Raw genomic sequence first — 27,615 nt, 5'->3', positions numbered from 1 at the left:
ACTTCTGACAAGAATCTCATTCTATTCTTTTCATTCTTTTTATGTTGTTTCCTAAGAAGTGAGTAGAAATTGGAGCCAATGACTATAACTTTTATCATTAGATTGTGTTGAGTAAATATCCTAAGTCCAAGATCGTGTCATTAGTCTGCAACGTATAATTTTGGGAAAGTGAATAAAGCATTAAAGCATGTTAAGAAAGAAACACATTTATTAACACCTGCCTGTATTTCTTCATTCTTTCTCAGTTTAATGTGTGCATGTGTATGTCTATGTTTACCTAGGACGATAGCCAAATGTTTTATATAAGGATCTATGCAGTTTGTTCTGATAGAATCCGCACCGTGGAGTTGTCTGAAACTCTAATCCTCAGTTTCTTTGTCTATAAAATGAGGCTGTACTTCTCAAGTTTTTGTGAAACTTAAATAAGTTAGTGCTTGTAAAGTATTTAGAAACCTTACCGTGGCCAGGCACTACTCCAAGTATTGTCTTCAATAAGTTTTCTTTGAATAAAATTCTGAATCTCTTTTATGGTATGGATGAAATTTTCTCAAACCAGATCCTGATAAATTGAAAGCCATGTCACTCACATGATATATTCAGCTCAAAAATTACCAACGCCTTCAGGTTATAAATATTGCTGCTCTTGAGGCAGCTATTCCCTGGTTTAGATTTCTGTGGTCATTTGCTCACAATCTGTATAAGAACAGAGGGAGCCCATAGTAGAAGTCATGTCGTTTTGGGATGAGAACATAGAACAGCTGATATTTTTTAAAGATTATTATTAACCAAGAGAAATCTTTGCCAGCCAGACTTTCTGCTGAGAATCATTTACTCAAGAAGCAAATCAATGAGTTTGATCCAAACTGTTGGTTTCCTCCAGCACCAGCATTCTCCTCTAAAGGGGATATTCTTGCAGAAGCAACAATTGTGTTTCACTTGATTATCTTGGAATTCAGCAAGTTCTATAATTCTTCACGGTAAGTTCAGGGGTTTTCCTGCAAGAGAAGTATCTGCTTAGAGAAATCAAATTTGGGAAAATTAAGAGAAAATTGACCACATTGGTAACTATACCCATAGTCCATCAGAAGGAATGCTAAACAATTATTCTACGAATTAAGGCAGACTAGAGACATTCTAATTTTATTGAAGAAGAAAAAGAGAGTGGAAGTGGGCAGAGGAGAGGAGATCTAAGGATTGGATGCCTATGTGAGTCTTAGGATCCCAGGAGAGCCATAGGGCATAAAAGGTGGAGGGTCGAGACAGTGGAGTTGACGTGAAGCAGAGTCTGGTCAGAGGCACATGGCGCGCTATGGAAGGCATAGAAAGTGATTTTAAAGAACAGTGTCTGGAGGCTGACTCACCAGGTTCAAGACTCAGCCCTGCCAGTTCCTAGCTCTGTGGCCATGGGCAAGTCATGCCCCTCTCTGGACCTCTGCACTTTGAATATGAAATGTAGCTAATAACAACACCTTCCTCATGGTGGGGGCTGTGAGGAACACAGGAGAGATGTAGGCAAAGCATGTGACACAGCACAAGGCACATTCTTGGCAATAAATCAGTGATAATTGGTAGTCCTCCAGTTATGGATATTGTTGTTTTCTCTGTGGTCTTGTCAAAAACAGTTTCTATGCTGCTTTGGCAAAGGGCTGTGGGGAGGGGCCACTATTCATTCATTCACGCATTCATTCATTTGTTCATTCATTCCCTTTCTCTTCACACCACAGCCAGCCATTTTAATTTCATTGTATATCTTTTTGTTTGTATGTGTTTTTGCAAATATGTATTGTGTTTGTTTATTTTGTGTTTACAAGTGGTATTGTGTTACTTGTATTATTCTGTCCCTTGCTTTTTCTCTCAGTTCGGTGTTTTGAGATCTACCCATATTGCTAATTGTATATCTGGTTTATTCTGAAAGCTGCATGGAACTCCATGAAGAGAGCTTCCACAGTTTACCTATTGATTTCTTGACTAGTCTCACCCAAGCTGACCCCACACCTGCCACCTGTGCACCATGAATAACACTGCAATAAACATCTATGTCACTTTACAAAGCTATGAGAGAATTTCTTTGTGATTTCCGAGGTTTGGAAATGCTGGTCCATGAGATTTGTGTATATTTAACTTCTTACTTTGCCTACAAAGTGGTAGATTGCTACTCAGAGTAGCTGTCACAGTCTTTGCTGTCACCACAGATTATGAGAGTACAGATGTCTCCACCTCATCACCAGCACTGGACATTACCCAGCCTTCTGATTTTTGCTACTGTAACAGGTGCAAATTGGTATCTCATTGTTTCAGTTTGAATTTGTCTGATTATTTATGAGCTTTTGAACATCCTTATGCTAATTAATCTTTTATCTTTCTCCTATAAAACCATAGCTACTGCATATTTTTCTGTTGTTTTGCTGTATATTTTCTTGTTGCTTATTTGCTTTTACATTCTGCATATTAGCTTATTGTTGTTTCTAGGAATGGCAAATATCTCCTGCAGTTCTGTCAGCTTTCTACCTACTTACCCGTGGTGTCCTTCATTTATCAGAGATCTTCAATCCAATTGGAATATTGATTGGGAATGAAATGAATTTTCAGAATAGTTTAGGGAAAACTAGCATAGTCATAAAACTTCAGTTATAATCTAGGAGCATGGACTGTCTCTCCACATATTCATATCATCTTAAATATCCTTTGAGGTTTAAAGTTTTCTCTTTGGAAGTCTTGAGTATGCTTATTCTTAGGTTAATTTCCAGATACTTCACAGTTTTTGTTTCCATTTTGAGTGATATATTATTTTGTATTTTATTTTACAATTGGGTGTTACTGCTGTGAAGAAGTATTATTGATTTTGTAGGTTGATCATGCATCTAGCAGAATTTCAGAACCATGAATAAGGTTAATAGCTTGTGATTCAGTCTACCCCTGGATTGATGATTATAGTATTGTCGTTTTTGTCTTAGGCAGATTAAAGTGCCATCTAGTAAACAGACAAAATTAGAAAGGCAAGAATAAAATAAAAAGTTCGTTGTCTGCTCATGTGGTGGTTCCCGGGGCAGGTGTTTTATATTGGAGGGCAGCTGTCCTCCAACTAGTGGTTCAGGGACAGGCTTTGTGATGGTGAATTTTATGTGTCAACTTGGCTGGGCCATGGTGCCCAGATATTTGGTCAAATATTATTCTGAATATTTCTGTGAGGGTGTTTTTGGATGAGATTAATATTTAAATCAGCGGACTTTGAGTAAAGTAGATTGTCCTCCATAATGTGGGTGGGCCTCATCCAATCGGTTGAAGGCATGACTAGAGCAAAAGACTGATCTCCTCGAGCAAAAAGAAATTCTGCCAGCAGATGGCCTTCAGACACCGTCCTATGGATATCCTTAAGTTTAAAAGCCTCTCTTTGTAGTTACAAGTTTGAAATAGACATAAGACCAGAGGTTTATTGTACAAGGGCTGTGGTCCAGATATAAAAAGAAGGGATTCAGCAGGATTTTCTGTGAATTAGCCCAGGTGAAAAGAATCTGACAGAGGTAGAGATCATGTGAAGTCTCTTTCCAGTTACCCCAAATCATGAAAGTGCCTAAAAGACTTTATGATTTCTCTGTAGTGGAACTAGAGAACATTTAGGTTACAGACCTTCCCTAGGTTAATATGTACACTGGTCTGTAAACAGATGATCCTTGTGAACTTGTCATTGAAACTGTATCAGAAGAGATTGTCGTAAAATTATCAAAAAATTATGTAATTGTGTATTTACATGCTTTGCCTTCCACCTCCTTTCTTTTCTCTTCCAAGATAATTTATCCCAGTCCCATTTCCATGCCTCATAATGCTATGATGATCTCTGTGGCATCAACTGAGTTCTTGCTTTGGTCCTATGACTCTAAAGTCAAAGATACAATATCTAGACCAGGATAAAGCAAAGCCTGGTCTGCTCACTCTCAGAATAACCTTTCACGTTCCAATGAATCTCTTTTGTCAATATCCCAGAAATTGGGTATGGCAGGGAAGAGAAAGGGTGGAATAGATGTTCTTTACAATTGAATTATCAGGCCAAAATAAATTTCTTTCCCTAGAAAATGTTATTTTTGAGATGGCTGGAAAAATTTTAACAAGAAGTATGTATTAGAAGATGACAAGGAACTGATTAGGTATAATAACAACATCGTGGATGTGTAAGGAAGTGTCCATACTTCTTAAAAATGCACTCTGAGGTAAGTAGGAGTGAAATGACATGATGTCTGAGACTCGTGATAATGTACTTCAGCAAAGAAAAAAAAATAAAAGAATAGAGAAAGAAAATGTGATACTTTGTACTTTGTTGAATCTATATGATAGGCATATGAAGTTCATTATATTATTGTCTCTAATCTTATGTATATTTGAAATTTTTCATAATAAAGTATTTAAAACCCTCTACAACAGTGAACTCTTTACTATATCTAGTTTAATCCTTAAAATGAAAAATAAAAATGACCTTACTTACACATGGTCCATCATACAGTTTAGTTGTGTTAAGCCCTTCATATCTGAAAGAAATTAAATTTTGAAATGGTTATTTTTACTCTATGGTATATCATAAATTACAACTAAATTTTACTTGATAATCTTTAGCTAAGTTTAGAAGGAAACATTCTGCTAATAGTGAATTCTGATTTAACAAATATTTTAAATATCTACTATATAGATCTTTATTTGTCAAAGAAATTGAATGTATAAAACATACTCAGCCTTAAATCAAATATAGAAAATTCTTAATAATCTTGAATAAGTATAAATACAAAGTATTAGAAAGAAAATATGCAGTAAAGTTAAAGTATGCATTTGATGAAAGTTAAGGCATTACCACTGACCTTACAGAAATAAAAATGATTATAAAGGCATACTATGACAATTGCGTGTCAATGAATTAGATAATCTAGATGAAATGGACAAATTCTGAGAAAGACAAATTACCTAAACTGACTCAAGAAGAAATCGAAAATCTCAACAGAGCTATATCAAATAAAAAGACTGAATCAGCAATAAAAAACCTCCTAACAAAGAGAAGTTTGGGACCAGATGGCTTTATTAGTGGATTCTACTGAACATTTGAAGAAGATTTAATAGCAGTCCTTTTCAAACCCTTCCAAATAACAGAAGAGGAAGAAACACTTCCCAAACATTCTGTGAAGCCAGAATTACCATGATAACAGAAACAGACAAAAAAAATCACAAAAAAACCCCACTATAGAACAATATCCCTTATGGACATAGATGCAAAAATTTTCAACTAGGTACTAGCAAACTGAATCCAACAGCATATTAAAAGGATTACACACCATGACCAAGTGTGATTTATCCCAAGAATACAGGATGGTCTAACCTAAAAGTATAGACCAAAGTAATAACATCATATTAATAGAATGAAGGGTAAAAAGCACATGTTCATCTCAATTGACGTAAAAAGGAAACCCCACAATATTCTACAAAATCCACCACCCTTACGAGAAAAAAGCAGAGAAAGGTGCAAAAAATGTGGAGACTAAACAACACACTTCTGAACAAACAATGGATTACTGAAGAAATTAAAGAAGAAATCAAATATTATCTGGAGACAAATGAAAATGAGAACACGACATACCAAATCATTTGGGATGCAGCAAAAGCAGTCCTAAGAGGGAAATTCATCGCAATACAGGCTCACCTCGCTAAACAAGAAAAAGCTCACATAAGCAACCTCAAACGACACCTAACAGAACTAGAAAACGAAGAACAAACAAAGCCCAGAGTCAGTAGAAGGAGGGAAATAATTAAAATAAGAGCAGAAGTAAACGCTATTGAAACAAAAAAGACAGTAGAAAGGATCAATGAAACAAAGAGTTGGTTCTTTGAAAAAATTAACAAAAATGACAAACCTTTAGCCAGACTCACCAAGAAAAGAAGAGAGAAATCTCAAATAAATAAAATTAGGAATGAGAGAGGAGAAATCACAACAGATACCAATGAAATACAAGGGATCATAAGAGAATACTATGAAAAACTATATGCCAACAAATTGAACAACCTGGAAGAAATGGACAACTTCCTAGACTCCTACAACCTCCCCAAACTGAATCAGGAAGAAATGGAGAATCTGAATAGACCAATCACAAGTAAGGAAATAGAAACGGTAATCAAAAACCTCCCCAAAAATAAGAGTCCAGGACCAGACGGCTTCTCTGGAGAATTCTACCAAACATTCAAAGAAGACTTAATACCTATTCTTCTCAAACTATTCCAGAAAATTGAGGAAGATGGAGTACTCCCTAACACATTCTATGAAGCCAACATCACTCTCATCCCCAAACCTGACAAGGACAACACAAAGAAGGAGAACTACAGGCCGATATCACTGATGAACATAGATGCAAAAATCCTCAACAAAATTCTGGCAAACTGAATACAATAATACATCAAAAAGATTATACACCATGATCAAGTGGGATTTATACCAGGGACACAGGGATGGTTCAACATCCGCAAGTCAATCAACGTGATACACTACATCAACAAAATGAGAAACAAAAACCACATGATCATCTCAATAGATGCAGAGAAAGCATTCAACAAGATCCAACACCCATTTATGATAAAAACCCTCAATAAAATGGGTATAGAAGGAAAGTACCTCAACATAATAAAGGCCATATATGACAAACCCACAGCCAACATCATACTCAATGGACAAAAACTGAAAGCCATCCCTCTGAGGACAGGAACAAGACAAGGGTGCCCACTTTCACCACTCCTATTCAACATAGTACTGGAGGTGTTGGCCAGAGCAATTCGGCAGGAAAAAGAAAGAAAAGGAATCCAAATAGGTAATGAAGAAGTAAAACTCTCGCTGTTTGCAGACATGATCTTATATATAGAAAATCCCAAAGAATCCATAGAAAAACTATTAGAAATAATCAACAACTACAGCAAAGTAGCAGGGTATAAAATCAACATAAATAAATCAGTAGCATTTCTATACACTAACAATGAACTAACAGAAAAAGAATGCAAGAACTCAATCCCATTCACAATCGCAACAAAAAGAATAAAATACCTTGGGATAAACTTAACCAAGGAAGTGAAGGATCTATACAATGAAAACTACAAGACTTTCTTGAAAGAAATTGACGACGACATAAAGAGATGGAAAGACATTCCATGCACATGGATTGGAAGAATAAACATAGTTAAAATGTCCATACTACCTAAAGCAATCTACAGATTCAATGCTATCCCAATCAGAATCCCAAGAACATTCTTCACAGAAATTGAACAAAGAATCCTAAAATTCATATGGGGCAACAAAAGACCGCGAATTGCTAAAGCAATCCTGAGCAAGAAAAACAAAGCTGGCGGAATCACAATCCCCGATCTCAAAACATACTACAAAGCTACAGTGATCAAAACAGTGATACAAAAACAGGTCCACAGATCAATGGAACAGAATTGAAAGCCCAGAGATAAAACCACACATCTATGGACAGCTAATCTTCGACAAAGGAGCAGAGGGCCTACAATGGAGAAAAGAAAGTCTCTTCAACAAATGGTGCTGGGAAAACTGGAAAGCCACATGCAAAAGATTGAAAATTGACCATTCTTTTTCACCACACACCAAAATAAACTCAAAATGGATCAAAGACGTAAAGATTAGGCCGGAAACAATAAGTCTTTTGGAAGAGAATATAGGCAGTACACTCTTTGACATCAGTTTCAAAAGAATCTTTTCGGACACTATAACTCCTCAGTTGAGGGAAACAATAGAAAGAATAAACAAATGGGATTTCATCAGACTAAAGAGCTTCTTCAAGGCAAGGGAAAACAGCATTGAAACAAAAAAACAGCTCACTAATTGGGAAAAAATATTTACAAGCCACTTATCCAACAAAGGGTTAATCTCCATAATATACAAAGAACTCACACGGCTTAACAACAAAAAAACAAACAACCCGATCAAAAAATGGGCAGAGGACATGAACAGACATTTCTCAAAAGAAGATATAAATATGGCCAATAGACACATGAAAAGATGTTCATTATCGCTAATCATCAGGGAAATGCAAATCAAAACTGCACTAAGATATCACCTTACACCCATTAGATTGGCAAAAACATCCAAAACCAAGAACGACAAATGTTGGAGAGGTTGTGGAGAAAAAGGAACCCTCATACACTGTTGGTGGGAATGCAAACTGGTACAGCCACTATGGAAGACAGTATGGAGATTTCTCAAAAAGTTAAAAATAGAAATACCCTATGACCCAGCCATCCCATTACTGGGTATCTATCCTAAGAACCTGAAATCAGAAATCCCAAGAGTCCCTTGCACCCCTATGTTCATCACAGCATTATTTACAATAGCCAAGACGTGGAACCAACCTACGTGCCCAGAAACTGATGATTGGATAAAGAAGATATGGTATATATACACAATGGAATACTACTCAGCCATAAAAAAGGACAAAATTGGCCCATTCACAGCAACGTGGATGGACCTCGAGGGTATTATGTTAAGCGAAATAAGCCAGTCAGAGAAAGACGAACTCTATATGACTGCACTCATAGGTGGAAGTTAACATATTGACAAGGAGATCTGATCGGTGGTTACCAGGGAAAAGGGGGGGTGGGGGGAGGGCACAAAGGGGGAAGAGATGTACCCACAACATGACTAACAATAACGTACAACTGAAATCTCACAAGGTTGTAATCTATCATAACATTAATTTAAAAAAAAAATCCACCATCCTTTCATAACAAGAACACTCAGAAAAATAGGAATAGAAAGGAACTTCCTCAACATGACAAAAATATTTATGAAGAACCCACAACTAATATCACACTTAATGGTGAAAGACTGAAAGATTTCTTTCTAAGGTCAGGAACAAGAATGACGACTTTGACCACTGATATTCAATATTGTACTGAAAGTTCTAGCCAGAGCATTAGGCAAGAAAAAGAAATTAAAGGCATCCAAAATTTTATTTGTCAATTATACCCCAATAAAGCTGAAAAAAAAGTATCCCAATTGGAAGGGAAGAAGTAAAACTCTCTCTCTTTCAAGATGACATGATTCTATATATATAGAAAATCCCAAATAATTCATATAAAAACTACTAAAGCTAATAAACAGATTCAGCAACGTTTCAGGGTACAAGATCAACACATGAAAATCAGTTGTGTTTCTATACACCAGCAATGAACAATCTGAAAGTAAAATTAATAAAACAGTTTGGGGCCAGCCCAATTGCTCAGTGGTTAAGTTCACGTGCTCTGCTTCGGTGGCCCAGGGTTTCACCAGTTCAGATCCCGGGTGCAGGCCTAGCATCACTCATCAAGCCATGCTGAGTTGGCATCCCACATAGCAGAGCTAGAAGGACCTACAACTAGAATATACGACTATGTACTGGGGGTTTTGGGGAGAAGAAGGGAAAAAAAAAGGAAGATTGACAACAGACGTTAGCTCAGGGCCAATCTTTTTTTAAAAAATTCCATTTACAATAGCACCCAAAAAAATAAAATACCTCAGAATAAATTTAACCCAGGAGGTGAAAGACTTATACAGTACACTAAAAAATACAAACCATTGCTGAAGGAAATTACAGAAGACCTAAATAAGTGGAAAGTTCTCCTATGTTCATGAGTTGGAAGAATTAGTATTGCTAAAGTGTATATACTACCTAAACCAATCTGCAGATCTGATGTAATCTCTATCAAAATCCCATTGGCATTTTTTCTGCAGAAATGGAAAAGCCTATCTTCAAATTCATATGGAATTAAAAGGCCCTGAGTTGCCAAAACCATTTTGAAAAGAAAAAAGTAGAAGGACCCAAAATTCCTGATTTCAAAAACTTACTACAAAAATAAAATAATTGATGTGGTACTGGCATTAGGATAGACATAGAGAACAATGGAATAGAACCAAGAATCCAGAAATAAACTCACATCTGTGGTCCACTGATTTTTACAAAGGTGCCAAGACCATTCAATGGGAGAAAGAACGGTCTTCAAAAAATGGTTCTGAGACAAACAGATAATCAGACGCAAAAGAGTGAAGTTGGACCCCTATCTCACAACATATACAAAAATTAACTCAGAGATCTACAACCTAAATTTAAGAGCTAAAACTATAAAACTCTTATAAGAAAACATTGGGAAAATCTTCACGCCCTTGGATTTTACAATGGATTCTTAGGTATGACACTAAAATTAGGAGCAACAAAAGAAACAAATAGATAAACCGGACTTTATCAAAATCAAAAGCTTTGTGTATCAAAGGACATTATCAGGAGACATTATCAGGAAAGTAAAAGACAACCTACAGAATGGGAGAATATATTTGCAAATCATAGTATCTAGTATCCAGAATATATAAAGAACTCTTACAACTCAAAAATAAAAAGACAAACAAAGCAATAAAAAAAAAATGGGCAAAGGACTTAAATACACATTTCTCTAGAGAAGGTATACAAATGGCCAACAAGTACATGAAAAAATGCTCAACATTATTAGTTATTAGGGAAATGCAAATGAAAACCATAATGAGAGATCATTTCACACCCTCAAGGGTGAATATAAAAAAATGTAGGCGAGGATGTGGAGAACTTGGAACCCTCAATGTCACTGGCAGGATTGTAAAATGGTACAGTCTCTTTGGAAACAGTTTGGCAGTTCCTCAAGAAGCTACACATATAGTTATTATATGATCCAGTAATTTCCAAGCCTAGGTATATACCTCAAAACATTGAAAACGGGTACTCAAATAAATACTTGTACATAAATGTTCATAGCAGCATTATTCATAATACCTAAAAGATGGAAACAACCCAAATGCCCATCAATGGGTAAATGGAAAACAAATTGTGGAATATACATATAATGGAATATTATTCATCAATAAAAAAGAAATTAAGTGCAGATACATGCTACAACATGGATGAACCTCAAAAAGATTATACTAAGTGAAAGAAGCCAGGCACAAAAAGTCGTCACATTCTGTATGATTCCATTTATGCGAAATATCCAGAATAGTAAATCCATAGAAACAAAAATCAGTGTGTTGCTTTCCAGGGACTGTGGGGAGAAGACAATGGGAAGAAACTGCTTAATGGTTATGGGGTTTTATTCTGGGGTGATGAAAATGTTTGGAACTAGAAAGAGGTGGTAGTTTCCTAACGTTGTAAATGAACTAAACACCACTGATGTATTCACTTTAAAATGGTTAATTTATGTCATGTGAATTTCACCTCAGTTAAAAATATATGCACTTGAGCCCATTCATAGCTATGAAAGCTTTGTCAAGTTGCTCTCCTCTGGTTCTTAGTATCTTCATTCAAAAGTGAGCTCTTTGACAGGGACATCAATGAAAATGGAGAAGTAAGAACCTCTGAAAATTCTCTCCTCCATAAAAGCAACAAAAATGCTGGCAAAAATGGTTAGAATCAACCTTTCCATAACTCTGGGAATTTTTTTAAAAGGCTTGCAACAATCCAAGGAGCATTTATTTATGAAAAATGGCAGAATCTCAGTAAGAACAGTGAGCCTTGTGGAGTTTTAACTTGCCCTATTCCCATCCACCACCTCCCCAGATCTCTGGTAGTATTAAAAAACAACAGCACACTATCACAGAGAATACCAGCAACCTGGAATCACCTGGAGGGAAAGAATGGTGTTGGAAATCCTTCAGAGTACCATTATCAGAGAATTGTCGTTATTGACCTGTCTGATGTTTCTCTGGAAGACCCACTCTCAAAGCCGCCTTTATTTGACCTGACTCAGAGCTCTCCCAGCACCAACAACCTTTTCCCTGGGGGCATTTTTTTTTAAAAAAACAAGCAGAGGCAATTGTTGAGTATCATGGCTGCCATATGGTGGATAACAGTTGAGGAAAACAATAAGCTAACCAAAAGCTTAAAAGTCAAAGCTGGGTAATGAGATTTCCATAGGAGGTTTTGAAAAGCACCAATATATTCCTGGGAATCTAGAAGGCCACACACGTTTAAAGCTCTGTGCATGCTTAGGCAAGACCTGAGAAGGCCTTAAACTCTCGTCTCTGACTAATCTTGAGGCTCTGTGCAAACAGGAAGTGAAGGCTAAGGGGTAGTTTTAAACCATCTGGCTAAGTGTTGAAGGCATTCCTAAACAGACACAAATGAAGTTTTTGTTGGCAGAGACTGGGAGATTTATTGGTTTCAGACATTTAAGAAAATTTTTGTCCAATCTTTAGGAGACCACTAAGATAATTGAGTAGGACCTGTTCAGTAGCCAAACATGACAAATACTGTGCACTTGACAGAATTATTCCAGAATTCGCTAACAAACAGAAACGACAACAACAAATAGCAACAGCAACAAACATTGGAGAGAAGAGAGAATCTGATTTCCAGAATTGCCACATTATATTATTTAAAATGTTCAGTGTTCAACAAAAAATTATGACACATGAAAAGAAAGAAGAGGGGCCAGCCCAGTGGTATAGTGGGTAAGTTCACATGCTCTGCTCCAGTGGCCCAGGGTTTGCCGGTTTGGATCCTGGGCAAGGACCTACATACTGCTTGTCAAGCCATGCTGTGGTAGAATCCCACATAGAGGAACTAGAAGGACTTACAACTAGGGTATACAACTATGTCCTGGGGCTTTGAGGAGAAAGGAAAAGAGAGATTGGCAACAGATGTTAGTTCAGGGCCAAGCTTCCTCACAAAAAAAATGAAAAGAGACAAGAAAGTATGACCCATATGCAGGATAAAAAGCAATCAATAGAAATAGTTGTTGAGGAAGTCCAGATGTTGGAATTACAAGACAATGATTTTAAATCAATTATTTTAAGTATGTTTAAAGAGCTAAAGGAAACCATGTCTAAAGAACTAAAGAAAAGTATGAGAATGATTTCTCAACAAATAGGGAATATCAATAAAGAGATAGAAATTATTTTTTTAAAAAATCCAAACAGAAATTATGGAGTTGAAAATACAATTATCTAAAACGAAAAATTCACTAGAGAGGCTCAACACTAGATTTGAGCAGGCAGAAGGAAGATTGAGTGAACTTGAAGACAGGTCAATTAATATTATCCAGTCTGAGCCAAAGAAGGAAAAAAAATAATGAAGAAAAATGAACAGAGTGGGTCAAAATGCTTCAGATAGCAAATAAAAGAAAAACCACTTCAAACTGGGGGGGAAAAATGAACAGAGGCTCAGAGAAATGCAGGACACCAACAAGTGTATCAACATATGGGAGTCCCAGAAGGAGAGGAGGAAAAAAATGGGAGAAATAATATTTGAAGAAATAATGGCTGAAAACTTTCCAAATTGGATGAAAAACATTAATATATACATCCAAGAAATTCAACAAACTTAAAATAGAATCAAAGAGATCCACACATAGACAAATCATTATAAAGCTGTAGAAAGACAAGACAAAGAGAGAATCTTGAAAGCAGCAAAATAGCAGTAAATGATTACGGACAATTGATCCTCAGTAAGGTTAGTATCTGATTTCTCATCAGAAACCATGGAGGCCAAAGGGAGTGAAATGACATAGTTAAAGTGCTGGAAGAAAATGACTATCAACCAAGAGTTCTATATCCAGCAAAACTATTCTTCAAAAATAAAAGTGAAATTAAGACATTCCCAGATAAACAAAAATTGAGAGAATTTGTTGCTAGCACACCTGCAAAATACTAAATGGAGTCCTTCAGGCTGAAATGAAAGGACACTAGACAGAAACTCAAACCCACATGAAGAAATAAAGAGAACCAGTAAAGGTAACTACATAGGAAAATATAAAAGACAATATAAATGTATTTTTTACCTGTAAGTCTTTTTCCTCTTATCCGATTTAAAAGCCAGCTGCATAAAGCAATAATTATAAATCTACATTGATGGGCATACATTGTATAAATATGTGATTTGCATGATTTACAACACAAAGAAGGGTGGATGGAATGGAGCTATAAAGGAGCAAAGTTTTTAAAATACTTTTGTAATTAATTTGGTATTAATCCAAACTAGATTATTGTAAATTAAAATTTTACTTGTAATCCTCGTGATAACTGCTAAGAAAATAATACAAAAAATAGTCAAGTGAGTTCTTTAGAAGCCATCTCTCAGGTGTCTCATTCTATGAGTCTATGAGGTTGTAAGTCCTTCAGATTGTGCATTCTGGTTATCAGATGTCTGCACCAGCGATTGAGGCTGACACCAAAGTTGTTTACCTCACAACTCTTTTACGGGTTCTAGTGTAAGTTTTGGTATTTATGCAGCTAGGAATGCAAAAAAGTCCGTTCCTGCCCAGCCAACATTTCTTATCCTGGCCAAGATTATTATTCCTTCTCTTAAAGAAAAGCCAAGAAGAGGAAGAGGAGAAAGACATAAGTTTTATCTACTCTTGTGTCTTTACTTTCCCTCTCTCTTAAGATATTGGACTTAATCTCTAAATCTTAGTTATCCAAGGGTATGACTTTTCTCCTTAAAGAAGAAAGCAGGTATCAGGGAATTCTCCCATCTCTGTAAGGCAGCTTCCTTGATGAAAAACTCTATTCCCCTTGGACCAGCGAATTAGGCATTTCACATGGGTGTCACACAAAGCTTCTAACATATCATGGGCCCAAAGACTAAAGCACATACCAGACTGAAAGCTACAGAAAGTTGTTTGGGAGAATAGTATCCATTCCCTCTAACATTATCATCAATAAACCATCAGCTTGGAAGATCCTTCATCCAGTTCTCTCCTCCTCTTCTTCATTAGGCTTTTATTCTTTGACCTGAGGGGGGCTTGAGGATAAACCTCATCTGTGGTCACAATGGTCTGAATGCTGTGGCTAATTGCTACTGAGTTAATTCCACCTGATCCTTGTCCAGGCTAGATATAGCACCTCAACAAGTTTCTGTTTTTGCCTTATGTGAATGGAATCACTTTTGGTAGCACAGGGAAGGATGGAAGAAACGGAGAAGCAAATAGTGGAGGAGTCTCTGGAGGGAAGATCTAACCAGCTGGAAGCATACTGAGGAGTCATTCCTATCTTGGCCAACTTTAGCCTCCTGACTTGAGAGAAAGAAGAATAAAATCAAGACTTACAGAATTTTGAAGCAGAGATGACATTCACCATTATAAGTAACCTGGTCACTGCCACATATGGGTTCACTTGGCTTGATGTAGGAGAAAAACCAGCACTGATTTATATTCTTGATGCACTCAACCTGAAAGTGAGACACAGACTACTACTTCAGATGCCTTCCTCCAGGTCCTCTGGGCATCATCATTGTAGCAGGGGGAGGGGATTGGAATAAGTTGTGCTAGACCAGGAGTTCGGAGAACAGGCTTCAGAAGCCTCGGTGTTTGTCCCCTGGCACTTACCACAGACAGGATGAATATAATATAGTATAATATAACGTAATGTAATATAACATAACAGAACATAATTATAGGATAACATATCTTTGGACTCCCAAGTCTGAACTATAAATCCCTTATTAGGATGAAAATTCATGCCCTACCAACTGCGAAATGTGATTGTTAGGTTACAGAGAGGAAAATGTCTTTCCAGGTTAGAATTTCCTTATGAACATATTGAGTGACTGGTATATGGTGGTTCAGACAGTAGTGGGCTCAAACTTGTCACAGCAGAGTTAGGATACAGAAGGAAGGAGACAGACAGAATATGTTGCGGAGCCTTGGTGTGTGGGAGGCAGGATGTATGTCTTGGGATATCTGAGCTAAAAGAATGTCCACTGCAGCAAAGGACAGAATGAATTTGAGCCACGAGTTCATTCTCCATCTACTGGTGCAGAAGATTTGCCTTCTATCCCACAAGAGAGTTGAGTGAACTGATTGGGATAATGCATGGAAATAGGGCTCAGGAACATATAAAATGTGCTGCACATGGTTGAAGACTCAGCTGTTATGGCGGTGTTCTTCCCATGCAAGTCTCCTCTGGCCCCTGCCTCCCAAAGGAAAGAACTGGGGCTATCAGGGAAACTGGTTTCTTCCCGTTGCTGTTCTTGGTAACCAAGGAAGCAGAGCTCACCTTTGTTGCTTCTAGGTGAGCCCCTTTGCCCGCAGGAAGAGGGAAGTCTGGAAGACAAAAACACATACACAAGAGTTGCTGCTCTGTCCTCTGCCCTTAGCAAAAAAAGCTAGGATGAGGGAGACCCTGGTTGGCACACAGGAAGCATCAAATCCGAGCAGAAGAGACTGAAGGTCCTCTTTGATGCGTGCTGACCTCTCAAGGAGTGAAGTATCAGGAAACTTCTGCCTCTCTCTCATGTAAATTGGAGATCTTAATTCCAGCCCTTCTACTTCGTAGGTAAATAACAACCTCTATAACACTTTAAATTACACCCTTTAAGTTACAAATTACTATGAAATAGTCATATTGAGATACCTTAAAATATGCTGGGTTTCATTAAGACTTACATATTCTTGATCAAAAGCAGTCTTTGCAATTATTCATATATATGCATATAATATTTTATTATACATACTTATAATAATTATATTATAATTATCTGATATAATTATTATGCTATATAATATGTATAATATATTATCAGCTCTCTCTATATTATATATATCTGCTTTATTAAGATATAATTCACATACTACAGAATTCACTATCTAAAGTATATGATTCAATGGTTTTTGGTATATTCACGGAGTTGTGCAACCATCACCACAATCAGTTTTAGGACATTTTCATGTTCTAAAAAGAACATGAAACAAAAAGAAACAAAAGAAACCAAAAAGAAACCCTTTACCCATCAGCAGTCACTTCTCATTCCTCCCGCAACACTCTCTCTATCCCACCCAAGATAACCACTAATTTACTTTCTGTCCTTTCTGGACACTTCATATAAATGGAATCATACAGCATGTAGTCTTTTGTGTCTATCTTCTTTCACTTAGCATAACAGTTTAAATGATTATCCATGTTATAGCATGCATCAGTGCTTCATTCCCTTTTATAATTAAGTAATATTCCATTGCATGTATATACCATATTTTATTTATCTATTAATCGGTTAATGGACATTTGAGTTGTTTTCACTTTTTGGCTATTAAGAGCAAGGCTACCATGAACACATTTTTGTGTGGCCAGGTGCTTTCACTTCCCTTGGGTATTTACCTAAGAGTGGAGTTTCTAGGTCATATGGTGGCCTTTTGAGGTACTACCAGACTATTTTCCAAAACAGCTGCACCATTTTACATTCTCACCAGCAGTGTATGAGGGTTCCAGTATCTTCACATCTTTGCTAACTATTGTTATTATCTCTCTTTTTGATTATAGACATCCTGGTAGGTGTGAAGTAGTATCTCATTTTGGTTTTGATTTATATTTCCCTACTGACTAATAATGGTGAGCATCTTTTCCTGTGCTTATTGACCATTTGTATATCTTCTTTGGAGAGATGTCTATTCAGATACTTTCCCTGTTTAAAAAAATTGACTTGATTGTATTTTTATTCTTGAGTTGTAATAGTTCTTTGTATATTCTGGATACTAGTTCATTATCAAATATATACTTTACAAATAATTTCTCCCATTCTCCAGGTAGTCTTTTTTTATTTTATTGATATCTTTGGTGGTATCGTTTGAGTCACTAAAGTTTTTAGTTTTGTTGGAGTCCAATTGATCAAATTTTTCTTTCATTCCTTCTGCCTTTGGTGTCATATTTAAGAAGTCTTTGCCTAACCTAAGGTCACAAAAATTCACTTGTATTTCCTTCTAATAGTTTTATAACTTTATCTCTTACATTCAGTTCTGTGATCCATTTTGAGTTCATTCTGGTCTATAACATGAGGAAGGGCGTGATAGCTCATTCTTTTACATGTGGATATCTCCAGGTGTCCTAGAAGATTTTTTGAAAAGACAATCCTACATTGAATTGTTTTGGAACCTTGTTAAAATCAATTCACCTTAAATGCAACGTCTTTTTTCTTCTGGATTCTCAATGCTATTCCATTGATCTATATTTCTATCCTCATGCTAGTACCACACTGTCTAGATGTCTGTAACTTTGTAGTAAGTTTTGAAATTGGAAAGTGTGAGCACTTTCCACACTTTTGTTCTTCTTTTTCAAGATTGTTTTGGCTCTTCTCAGTCTTTTGCATTTCTGTATGAATTTTAGAATCTGCTTTTCCATTTCTGCAAAAAAAAAAAAGCATATCTACTATAGATAGCATATAGTTGGATCTTGATTTTTTAATCCAGTCTGACAATTTCTACCTTTTGATTGAAATGTGAAATTCATTCACGTTTACTGTTATATTGATATAATTGGATTTACATCTGCCATTTTACTTTTTGTTTTCTGTATGACTCAGATCTTTTTAGTTCCCCTATTCCTCCTTTACTGCTCTCTGTTGCATTAAATGAATATATTCTTGTATAACATTTCCTTTAATGATTTTTTTCACTGTCTTTTCTAAATTTTTTTTTAGTAGTTGCACTATGGCTTACTGTATATATCTTATCAGAATGTACTTCAGATTTATACTATTCTAATTCAAGTGACATATAGAAATATTACTCTTACATGTCTCTACTCTTTCTTCTCTCCTTTTGTGCTATTGTTGTTATATATACTACATCTGTGGTTGTTACAAACCCAACAATACATTACTATAATCATTATTTATATAATTTTATTTATTTTAAAGAAGCTTAGAGTAGAAAGGACAGCAAGTATGTATTCAGAGAATTTGTTATACTAACATTTTATTCACCATTTCTGGTTCTCTCCATTTGTTCCCATGGATTTCAGTTACCATCTGGTCTCAGTTCCTTACACCAATGCAGCTTTGCTCCCACTCGCCTCCTTTGTGCTGTTGCTGTCAAATATTTTACATTTCTGCATGCATAGGCCCACTAATACAATTATATACATATTGTTTTATACAATGCTTTTTAACTCAGTTAAAAGAAGAAATGAGAATAAACATGCATTTATACTGTGTTTTATAATTGCATAAGTACATTTTCCATGATCTCTATTGTTTCCTGTGGATTTGAATTGCTATCTGGTGTCACTTTCAACCTGAAGAACTTTTCGTGAGGTGACATGTCTTGGAAGGTGAGTCTCCTACCAACGAATTCTCTCAGTTTTTGTATATCTGGGAATGTCTTAATTTCACCTTGATTTTTGAAAGGTAGCTTTGCTGCATATAAAAGTCTTGGTTGGAAGGTTTTTTTTTTTCTTTTAGCACTTTGAGATGTCATCCCATGGCCTTTTGGCCTCCATGGTTTCCGATGAGAAGTTAGCTGTTAATCCTACTGAGAATCACTCTTAGGTGAGGATTCATCTTTCTCCTGCTGCTTTCAAGATTTTCTCTTTTCTTTGTCTTTAGGTAGTTTGATAATGATGTGTCTGTGTGTGAATCTCTTTGAGTTTGTCCTGCTTTGTTTGTTGAATTTCTTGGATGTGAAGATTAATGTTTTCCATCAAATTTGGGATTTTTCAGTATTTCTTCAAGTATTTTCTTTCTCTCCTTTCTCCTTTCTCCTCTTCCTTCTGGTCCTTTCGTTATGTGATGTTTGTACTCTTAATGGTGTCCCACATTTGCATGAGACGTTATATCATTTTTCTTCACTAATTTTTCCTCTCTGTTCTTTGGACTGTATAATCTCAGTTGCTCTATCGTTAAGTTTGCGGAATCTTTCTTCTGTCAGTTCAAATCTACTGTTGTGCATTCTAGTGAATTTTTAATTTCAATTATTGCACTTTTTAACTTTAGAATTTCTATTTGTTTTTTTCTTAAACAATTTGTACCTCTTTATTGATAGTCTCTATTTGATGAGACATTATCCTCATATCTATCTTTACTTCTTTAGGCACGGCTTCCTTTAGTGCTTTGAGTTTACTTATAATGGCTGCTTTAAAGTTTTTGTCGGCTAAATCTACTATCTGGACCCTCTCACAGGCTGTTTCTATTACCTGCTTTACTGTCTATGGATCACATTTTTCTCTTTCTTTGCATGTCTCATAATTTTTTGTTAAAAACTGGACATGTAAATAGTATATCATAGCACTCTGTACACTGACATCTCCCTACTCCTACTCAGGATTTGTTGTTTGCTTGTTTATTTGTTTAATTCCATGCCTGAACTATTTTAGTGAAATCCGTTTTTCTTGCAGTGTAAGGCCTTTGGTGTCCCTCTTCAGAGGATATTGATTTGCACATGTGCCCTGTCGCCCTAGGATGGAAGTGGTTTTAGCAGGACTTGCTTTGATTCTCTCTTTCTTTGATCTCTCTATCAAGCTATCTACCTTGTTGGTATTGTACCAGTTAAGCTCTGCTAATTGCCAGATGATTCCTCTATTGTTTTCAACAATGCTCTGAGGTGTAAATTGCTCCACAGTCTGATCCAATTAAATTTGGACCCCTTTGCTGGGTGGTTTTTGAGGCCAGCCTTTGAGGTTTGTTCTGACCTCTGTGTGGCTCTTTTTAGCAGTGTGTTTCCCTGGTTCTTTCTGGTAAACTAGCTGGCCTATCATTTAGCTTGTCGTTCTCATGTAGCTGTCTGCTTCCTCTTAACTCCTGACTCTCAAAATCTCCACTGTTTTTAAGAGCACCCTTGGTCTTGAACTTCATCACATTCTGTTCCAAATCAAATCAGTTTCTTTGGGGAAACCCTTGGAGCTCTCTGTTCTTATGGCCTACCTCTCTTCTTTGACACAATATCTATGCCAATGCTCTGGACAATGGTCTTCTCCTCTCAGAGTGACACCTTGATTTATAAGCAGAGCACTGAGAAGGGATGATAGCCTCTCATCTTCTCAGCTGGTTTTTCCCAGCATAGAACCTCCAATTTACAAGCAGGCTGGGGTGAGGGCAAATGGAGCCCCACTATTCTCAGCCTGTCTCACCTGGGATAGAGCTTCTGCCCCACATGTGGGAGATGGGTAGAAAAGGAGCCCCCTACCTCTTGGCCTCACTCTCCTTCAATTTAGCCTGAGAAACACAGAGGTGGGGGAGGGGGATGAGAAATGTTGATGACCTCCCCCTCCCAGAGAGATACCATTTCCCTTGACTGTGAGCTAGGGAGAGAGAAAGAGCCCCATCTTCTTGGCCATGCCTGCCCAGAATGGAGCTTCCATCATGCTGAGCTAGGCAAGGGTGGGAAGAGGCAGGCCATGGCTTAAGTTCTACAGACTCTCACTGTTCTTACCTTTCAAAACACTTAGCAAAATGTGTGTTAGCACTTGATGTGGACCATGATATCTGCCTCTCCAATCACTGGTCTGTCACACTGTGAGGCCAGAGGCCATTCCTGCCACATAACCAATGTCTAGCCCAGTTTCCAGTACAAGGTTAGCACATGGTATATATTTATTTGATATGTAAATAAGTGGCTACTGGGAAACCCTGCATGTTAGTAAGGGAATTATCACAAAGGCTTTTGTGGTTAGTACAGCAGAACTTAGATAAGATTTGTACTAAAAAAAGACAATTCTTATATGGATAGTATGGATAATAGGTTAGAAGAAGTCAAGCTGGAGGCAAAGAGAGCAGTTAAGGATGAAACCAGCTCAGCACAAGGTTGACATAATGGAAGCCATATTGTAGAAAAGAAGCCATGTTGTAACTTTGAATGACCTCTGATTAACTAACCCAGACATGCTCTGTAGATTTTATGGCCTCCCCCAGCTATTATAAGTTGATAACTTTGTTCTTTTGAGTTCTTTAGGAATGTGATGACGCCTAGGCAGAAAGTCTATGCTGATAGCCATCATCAAGGACAAATGAAAGAGCAGGGTTTAGGGCATTGCTCTGGTTTCTGTCTGATGCATATTCAGTAAAACAAAAGACTATCAGGAACTAGGACCAGATGTCTGCCTTCACCTGGAGATCAGATGGAAGCTCCACTGAGATTAGGTCTATTTTTCAGGGACTGTTAAAATTTGGGTTGTCTATACTTCTTATCCTTCTGGTCAGATACTTGATTATAAAATGTGCCTTTAGATGTTGTTCCAAAACTCTTGAGCAAGGTACAAAAATTCTAATAAGGCAAAATGTCTCCCTGAAGCCAAGAACAAGAGAATATTTCCAAATGTGCTAAACAGTTTCATTCCTCTAACCCAGATCTATGCCCCAATTCAGCAGGAAGTAGCTAGATCAGTCATCACCCCGAATCCCTCAAGAATAAGGAATGACCAAAGAATAGGGGGAATTGAAACCGCCAAACAGTTAGCCATTAATGATTAAGTACGTAGAAACTAAAGGTTTTTTTCCTTTTTGCAGTTACTGATTATAACTTTTAGCTGTTTACCCACCCATTGTTAACTGTGCTGTTTAGGCAAAATGCTGTCTGACTCCCACTAGATTCCTATAGATAACATCTCCCTGGAGCCTGGGTCACCATGGTAATGGGTGTTTGAGCTGTTTTTCAGGAATTAGAACCCCTTGTCCACTTCAGGCCAGTTGAGACCACCAACCCATCAACTGGGCCCACACGGAGGTCTGATAAGCAACATTTTGACATGAAGAAGGTGAAAACTCCACCCTCAGATCATGCTAACACCACCACTTCATGAATGTGCATACCATGAAGAGCCGTGAAGTCTGACTGCACTTGCACAGATCATCCATTACCTCACCTCTCCTCACCTCCAAACATCTATCTCCACATTTCAGACCACCTTTCTCCCTACCCCATAAATATCTCTAAGTCCCTATTTTTGGGGAAGCAGATTTGAGTCTCATTCTCTCACTTCCTCACTTGGCTGCCTTGTGATTAAAACCCTCTGTCTGCTGCAATCTCATGGACTCAGTGCTTGGCTTTCTTGGTGGCAGCCAAAAACGAACCTGGTGTGGTAGCAAGGAGAATATAAAAATATTTTCAGGGAACAATGATGAGAACCTTTGTCTAGGAAGGGTCATTGTTGTAGGAAGGGCATGAATTTGTGTGATCTATGAAGTGTTTTATCAACTGAACATCATCACCGGATACGAGCACACAGGAGAGAAATAGATTTAAGGGAAAATATAAGGCCATAAAACTATGAGGTCAAATACAGGGTGATTCTCAAGAAAGATGGAGTGGCCTACCTTTGTTGAGTACCTGTGTGCTTCCCACAAAGCGTTAGCATGAAGACTCAGCCAGAAGCACACACAGTGGGCTTGCAGGGAGGCTGATACCAATGGGCAGTGTTCTCAGTAGCAGTGGGAATGAAGACTGAGTGAGAGATGAAGAAGTGTAGAAATATATCTACATTTCTTCAGACAAGAATTAATTTGGTAGGGAAGAAGAGGTGTGATATAATAAGAAATATATATTTGGTCTCTGTCCCCAGTTCTTGGCACAGAGTTCCTAAAACCTTTGTAATTTCCTGCATGATAAGAGTGAGAAGAGTGTCTTTCGTTATTCATAATAAGCTTCTTTGAACCATAGACCTGAGTTTATGCTGATGAGGTGACTCTTGGAGGATGGGGGCTGGTTGCCAGAAGAACCAACCATGTGATTAGAGTGTTGTAACTTTCAGCCCCTCGCTAAACCTCTGGGGAGGGGAAAGAGGCTGGAGATGGCATTAATCACCAATGGCCGGTGATTTAATCAATAATGCCTTCATAATGGAACCTTCATAAAAACCCTAAATGAAAGAGTTTGGAGAGCTTTCAGGCTGGTGAACACATTGAGGTGTGGGAGGGTGGCATACCCAGAGATGGCATGGACGCCCTGTGCCCCTTCCTACATACCTTGCCCTATGCATCTCTTCTATTTGGCTGTTCCCCAGTTGTGTCCTTTATAATAAACTGGTAATAGTAAGTAAGATACTTTCCTGAGTTCTGTGAGCCATTCTAGCAAATTATCAACCCTGAGGAGGGAGTCATAGGAACCCCTGATTTATAGCCTGTCAGTCAGAAGCACTGGAGGCCCAGACTTGTGTTTGGTGTCTGAAGTAGGGGGCAGTCTGGTGGGACTGAGTCCTTAACCGGTAGGATCTGTGCTAATGCCAGATAGCTAGCGTCATAATTGAATTAAATTGTAGAATACTCGGTTGGTGTCCACAGAGAAATGGAGAATTGCTTGGTGTGGAAAACCCATATATTTGGTGTCAGAAGTGTTGTGAGTAGAAGAAAATAGTTTTTGCTTTAGTAGGGGAGGGAAGGAGTTTTTTTCCACCCATAAAATATGAGAGGCGTGAAGAATAGTTTTCAGTTGTCACAGAGCCTCTTAAAATGTGAGAGGCTTGAAAAAATGTTTTAAGTGAGAGAGAACACCAATGGGAAGTAAGAGATTGAAAGTAAACGAGAAAGAGTTTCAGATCCCAAGTGGAAAAAGAACGTGTTGAGGCCCTCAGAGAGTCCCTGCGGTTAACCAGGAAGTTAAATAGAGTGTTTGCTCTATTTGCTATCTGCACTGTTTACACTATTGACCAGAATAATATCTGCGTCTACTTCCACAGAGCCTAATGAAGTTCTTTTTGGGTTTGAGAAATGTATATATGCAGACTCTGGAAATGAATGTTTCTAAGGTTTGAATGTCCCAGATGGTAACCAGATATTTTGAAAAGCTCAGTGGTCCTAGATTTAGAAGGTTTGGATTCAATTCCCAGCTTTGATACTGATGACATTGTGTGAATCCTTTCTTTCTCTGAGTTTCAGTTTCTACATCTGTAACATGAGGAATTAGGTTTAATAAAACTAAATGGCACTTCCACTTCTACCCCTAATTTCCCCATGGTCCTAGACATACTGCAGAAAATGTGGGCAGAGCAAAGACAGGTAACTCACCAACTGCAAAGGTAGCCCATGCAGAGATGCTCAGAACAAGGATGGCGTTCAAGAAGGACCCCTTCATGGTGGTAGACAAGCTGTGGAAATATGTAGCTTTTGATAGCAGGATGGAAAAAATTCCACATGAAGTACAAATTCTCACGGAGATCCTTCACTGACCAGGAAATGAAGTCTAAATACTTTGTTTGTTTTTTCCTCAAGTCATTTGGAATGAATTGTGTTGGATGAAATTAAATTGCTTGACTCATTTCCCTAGAATAATTGGACATTAGAAAAAATGATCTCAAAAATAGAATTGGGGGCCAGCCCAGTGGCGCAGCTGTTAAGTGTGCACATTCCGCTTTGGCGGCCGAGGGTTCGCCAGTTCAGATCCCAGGTGCAGACATGGCACTGCTTGGCAGGCCATGCTGTGGTAGGCGTCCCACATATATAGTAGAGGAAGATGGGCATGGATGTTAGCTCAGGGCCTGTATTCCTCAGCAAAAAGAGGAGGATTAGCAGCACATGTTAGCTCAGGGCTAATCTTCCTCAAAAGAAAAAACGTTGATATTTATCTCTGAGGTAAGAAGGGCAGTCACTAGAAAATTCAGTGACACATACAAGTCAACAGACAACAAGAAACAGGAAGGGACAAAACACTGAACACTCACTCCCACATTCTTAATCTTCCTTAACATTTTTATTTTGGTGTTAATATTTAGTAACCAATAATAATGTTATTGAAATGAAAACCATAGGGCATTTATCAACAGCTTACTGGCACTATTGAAAATATTATAGTACAAGCTGATTGACATTATATATCTACAGATTTCTAAATATTTTCCAGGCAAATTACATGTGTAGGTAATTTCTGCCCAAGACCCTCCCTGAGTAAAAACAAATAATAAATAATATAACCCTTTTCCTACTTAAAAGTTTGCAAATCAATAAGTTCACTTTACCTGGTGTGATTCCTACAGTTGCTCTGAGAAACTGGCTGGACAAGATATTTTTTATTTCTACTTTGTTGATAATGAGATAATAATGTGTGTGTGTGGGAGGAGACTAAGTATCTTTTCAAGATGGCAAAGCTTGGCTGTGGAAGAGTGAACTTTGAAGTTAGGAATAATAGACACAACTCAAACCTGTTTCTTCCACTCCAAATTCTGCAATGCCTAAATCTCCGTGAGTTCCCATTTCAGTTATCTGAGGGTGGTGTGCACTGTCCACTACCACTCCCAAATTCAGCCGTGCTTGCCAGACCTGAAACTGTTGAAGAAAAGTAGAAAAGCATTTTAGAGATATGTCATACCCAATTTTTGAATTCCTACATTTTTATCTGTATTGCAATTATTATATCCAGGACAGCTTCAGATATTTACACAGTACTATAAATTGCCATATCTGCATATGCAGTTAATTATTTTGTCAGTCAAAACTGTGTATTCACTTTATTGAAACATTTAATTTAGAATGTTTCTATACTGACTCATAGAATCTTAAATTAGAAAGTTGCCTTATATGGAATCTGCCAAGTTCAGTGTTAACATTTAGTAGCATTGAGGAATACTGGGATGGAATGCTCATTCCCTTAAATGGGAGCTCTTTCTACCACTTGGGACTAAAGTCCCTCAAAACACCAATTTCTTTTAAAGGGAGAGTTCAGAGGTTATTAGGTGACATAAATTGCTTAGGTCCCAGTACTGAATGAATGGCCTTAACTGGGGACATGCACATAGTTCTGGGAGGTCAAGTGTGCTTTCTCAGCACTGTTCTGATGGGCCACAGTATCTACCATGATAGTCTTCAAAATTTTTGCTTTCAATCCCTCTAAATTTGGTACCCACATATATTTTTTAAGTGACACATAAAATTTTTCATCATAAGTTTAAACAGTTACAAATGATTAAATTACTGGCTTATTTTTAAACATTAATATTTTAAAATAAAAAGGTTTAAAATGAAAATCATTCTTTAAGATGTACCCAGTAGAAGCTACATTCTATGGTGATTTGATGTCACCAACACATAGTTGAAAAACACATGAATGAACTCAGAGTTTGAAATTTTACATTATTTCTTTCTTTTTCTTGAGTGAGTATTTTCATTCTACTTTCCTCACAAATTTATTTCAATGTTTTGCTTGATAGTCCTTTACTAATCAGGCTTTTCTACTTTTCTTCAGCAGAAATATGCAAATAAATTTTTTTACTTCCCTGTGACCATAGGATATAAAGTATTAATAAATTTCTCTTGGATTGAGTTATCCTCACAATTATTAGTAGTACACATTGATCAAAACAACATAAACATTACAAATTTTGATAGTTATTTTACATAGAAGCCACTTTTGATTAGGTATATATCTCTCAATGTGATGCATGGTGCTGATATTTTCCAGCTAGTTCATGGATGTACCTTTGCATATTACTTGTTGCTAGAATTACTCAGGATTCACCATCAGTTATATTTTTATTCTTCACTTTCACAGATATGTACACTGAAAAATCATGTTCACATTAAATAAGTAGATGGGACTTGAAAGAGTTTATTTTAGCAGTGTCACTTAAGTCCTGGAAGTCCTTCCAAATTATATATCAAAATCACATCATGATATCAAAAATAATTTTAATGATTTATATGCTGTAATCTTGATTATATTTTCCTTAAATTTTGATGAAATAAGAAAATTGGAAACCACCTAACTTCAAAGAGAGCTATGCTTTAGTCACAGAGCCATCTCCATGCTCAGTTTTTAAAAGATGCTCTGTCCAGATCCACCAAGTAACTATCAGTAGTATCTGTGGCTTTTTCACCAAAATAGGGCTTGTCCAACCTGATATATACAGAAAGGGTTGAGAAAATAAAAATGTTATTTTTTATATTCATTTGCCAA

The 27,615-nt window shown here is 37.1% G+C and overlaps 2 protein-coding genes across 2 annotated transcripts in view; one reads left to right on the top strand and one right to left on the bottom strand.

Annotated features, from left to right (window-relative positions):
* Window positions 1–27,615, top strand: part of LOC103556041 (uncharacterized) — a 134,686-nt gene that overhangs the window by 74,635 nt on the left and 32,436 nt on the right. The window lies entirely within an intron of this gene.
* On the bottom strand, window positions 191–25,757 carry SPINK8 (serine peptidase inhibitor Kazal type 8 (putative)). Its single transcript, XM_008527913.2, has 6 exons — window positions 25,682–25,757; window positions 24,735–24,814; window positions 16,028–16,074; window positions 15,079–15,200; window positions 4,478–4,520; window positions 191–995 (listed from the first exon to the last, which is right to left on the bottom strand). Exons 2-6 carry the CDS (start codon window positions 24,799–24,801, stop codon window positions 984–986), a joined length of 291 nt encoding a protein of 96 aa, XP_008526135.1. The 5' UTR covers window positions 24,802–24,814; window positions 25,682–25,757; the 3' UTR covers window positions 191–983.

This window comes from Equus przewalskii, chromosome 15 (genome assembly GCF_037783145.1).
Source record: "Equus przewalskii isolate Varuska chromosome 15, EquPr2, whole genome shotgun sequence".
NCBI lineage: Eukaryota > Metazoa > Chordata > Mammalia > Perissodactyla > Equidae > Equus > Equus przewalskii.
The sequence above is the reverse complement of the archived record's forward strand: the minus strand, read 5'-3'. Positions and strand labels throughout refer to the sequence as shown.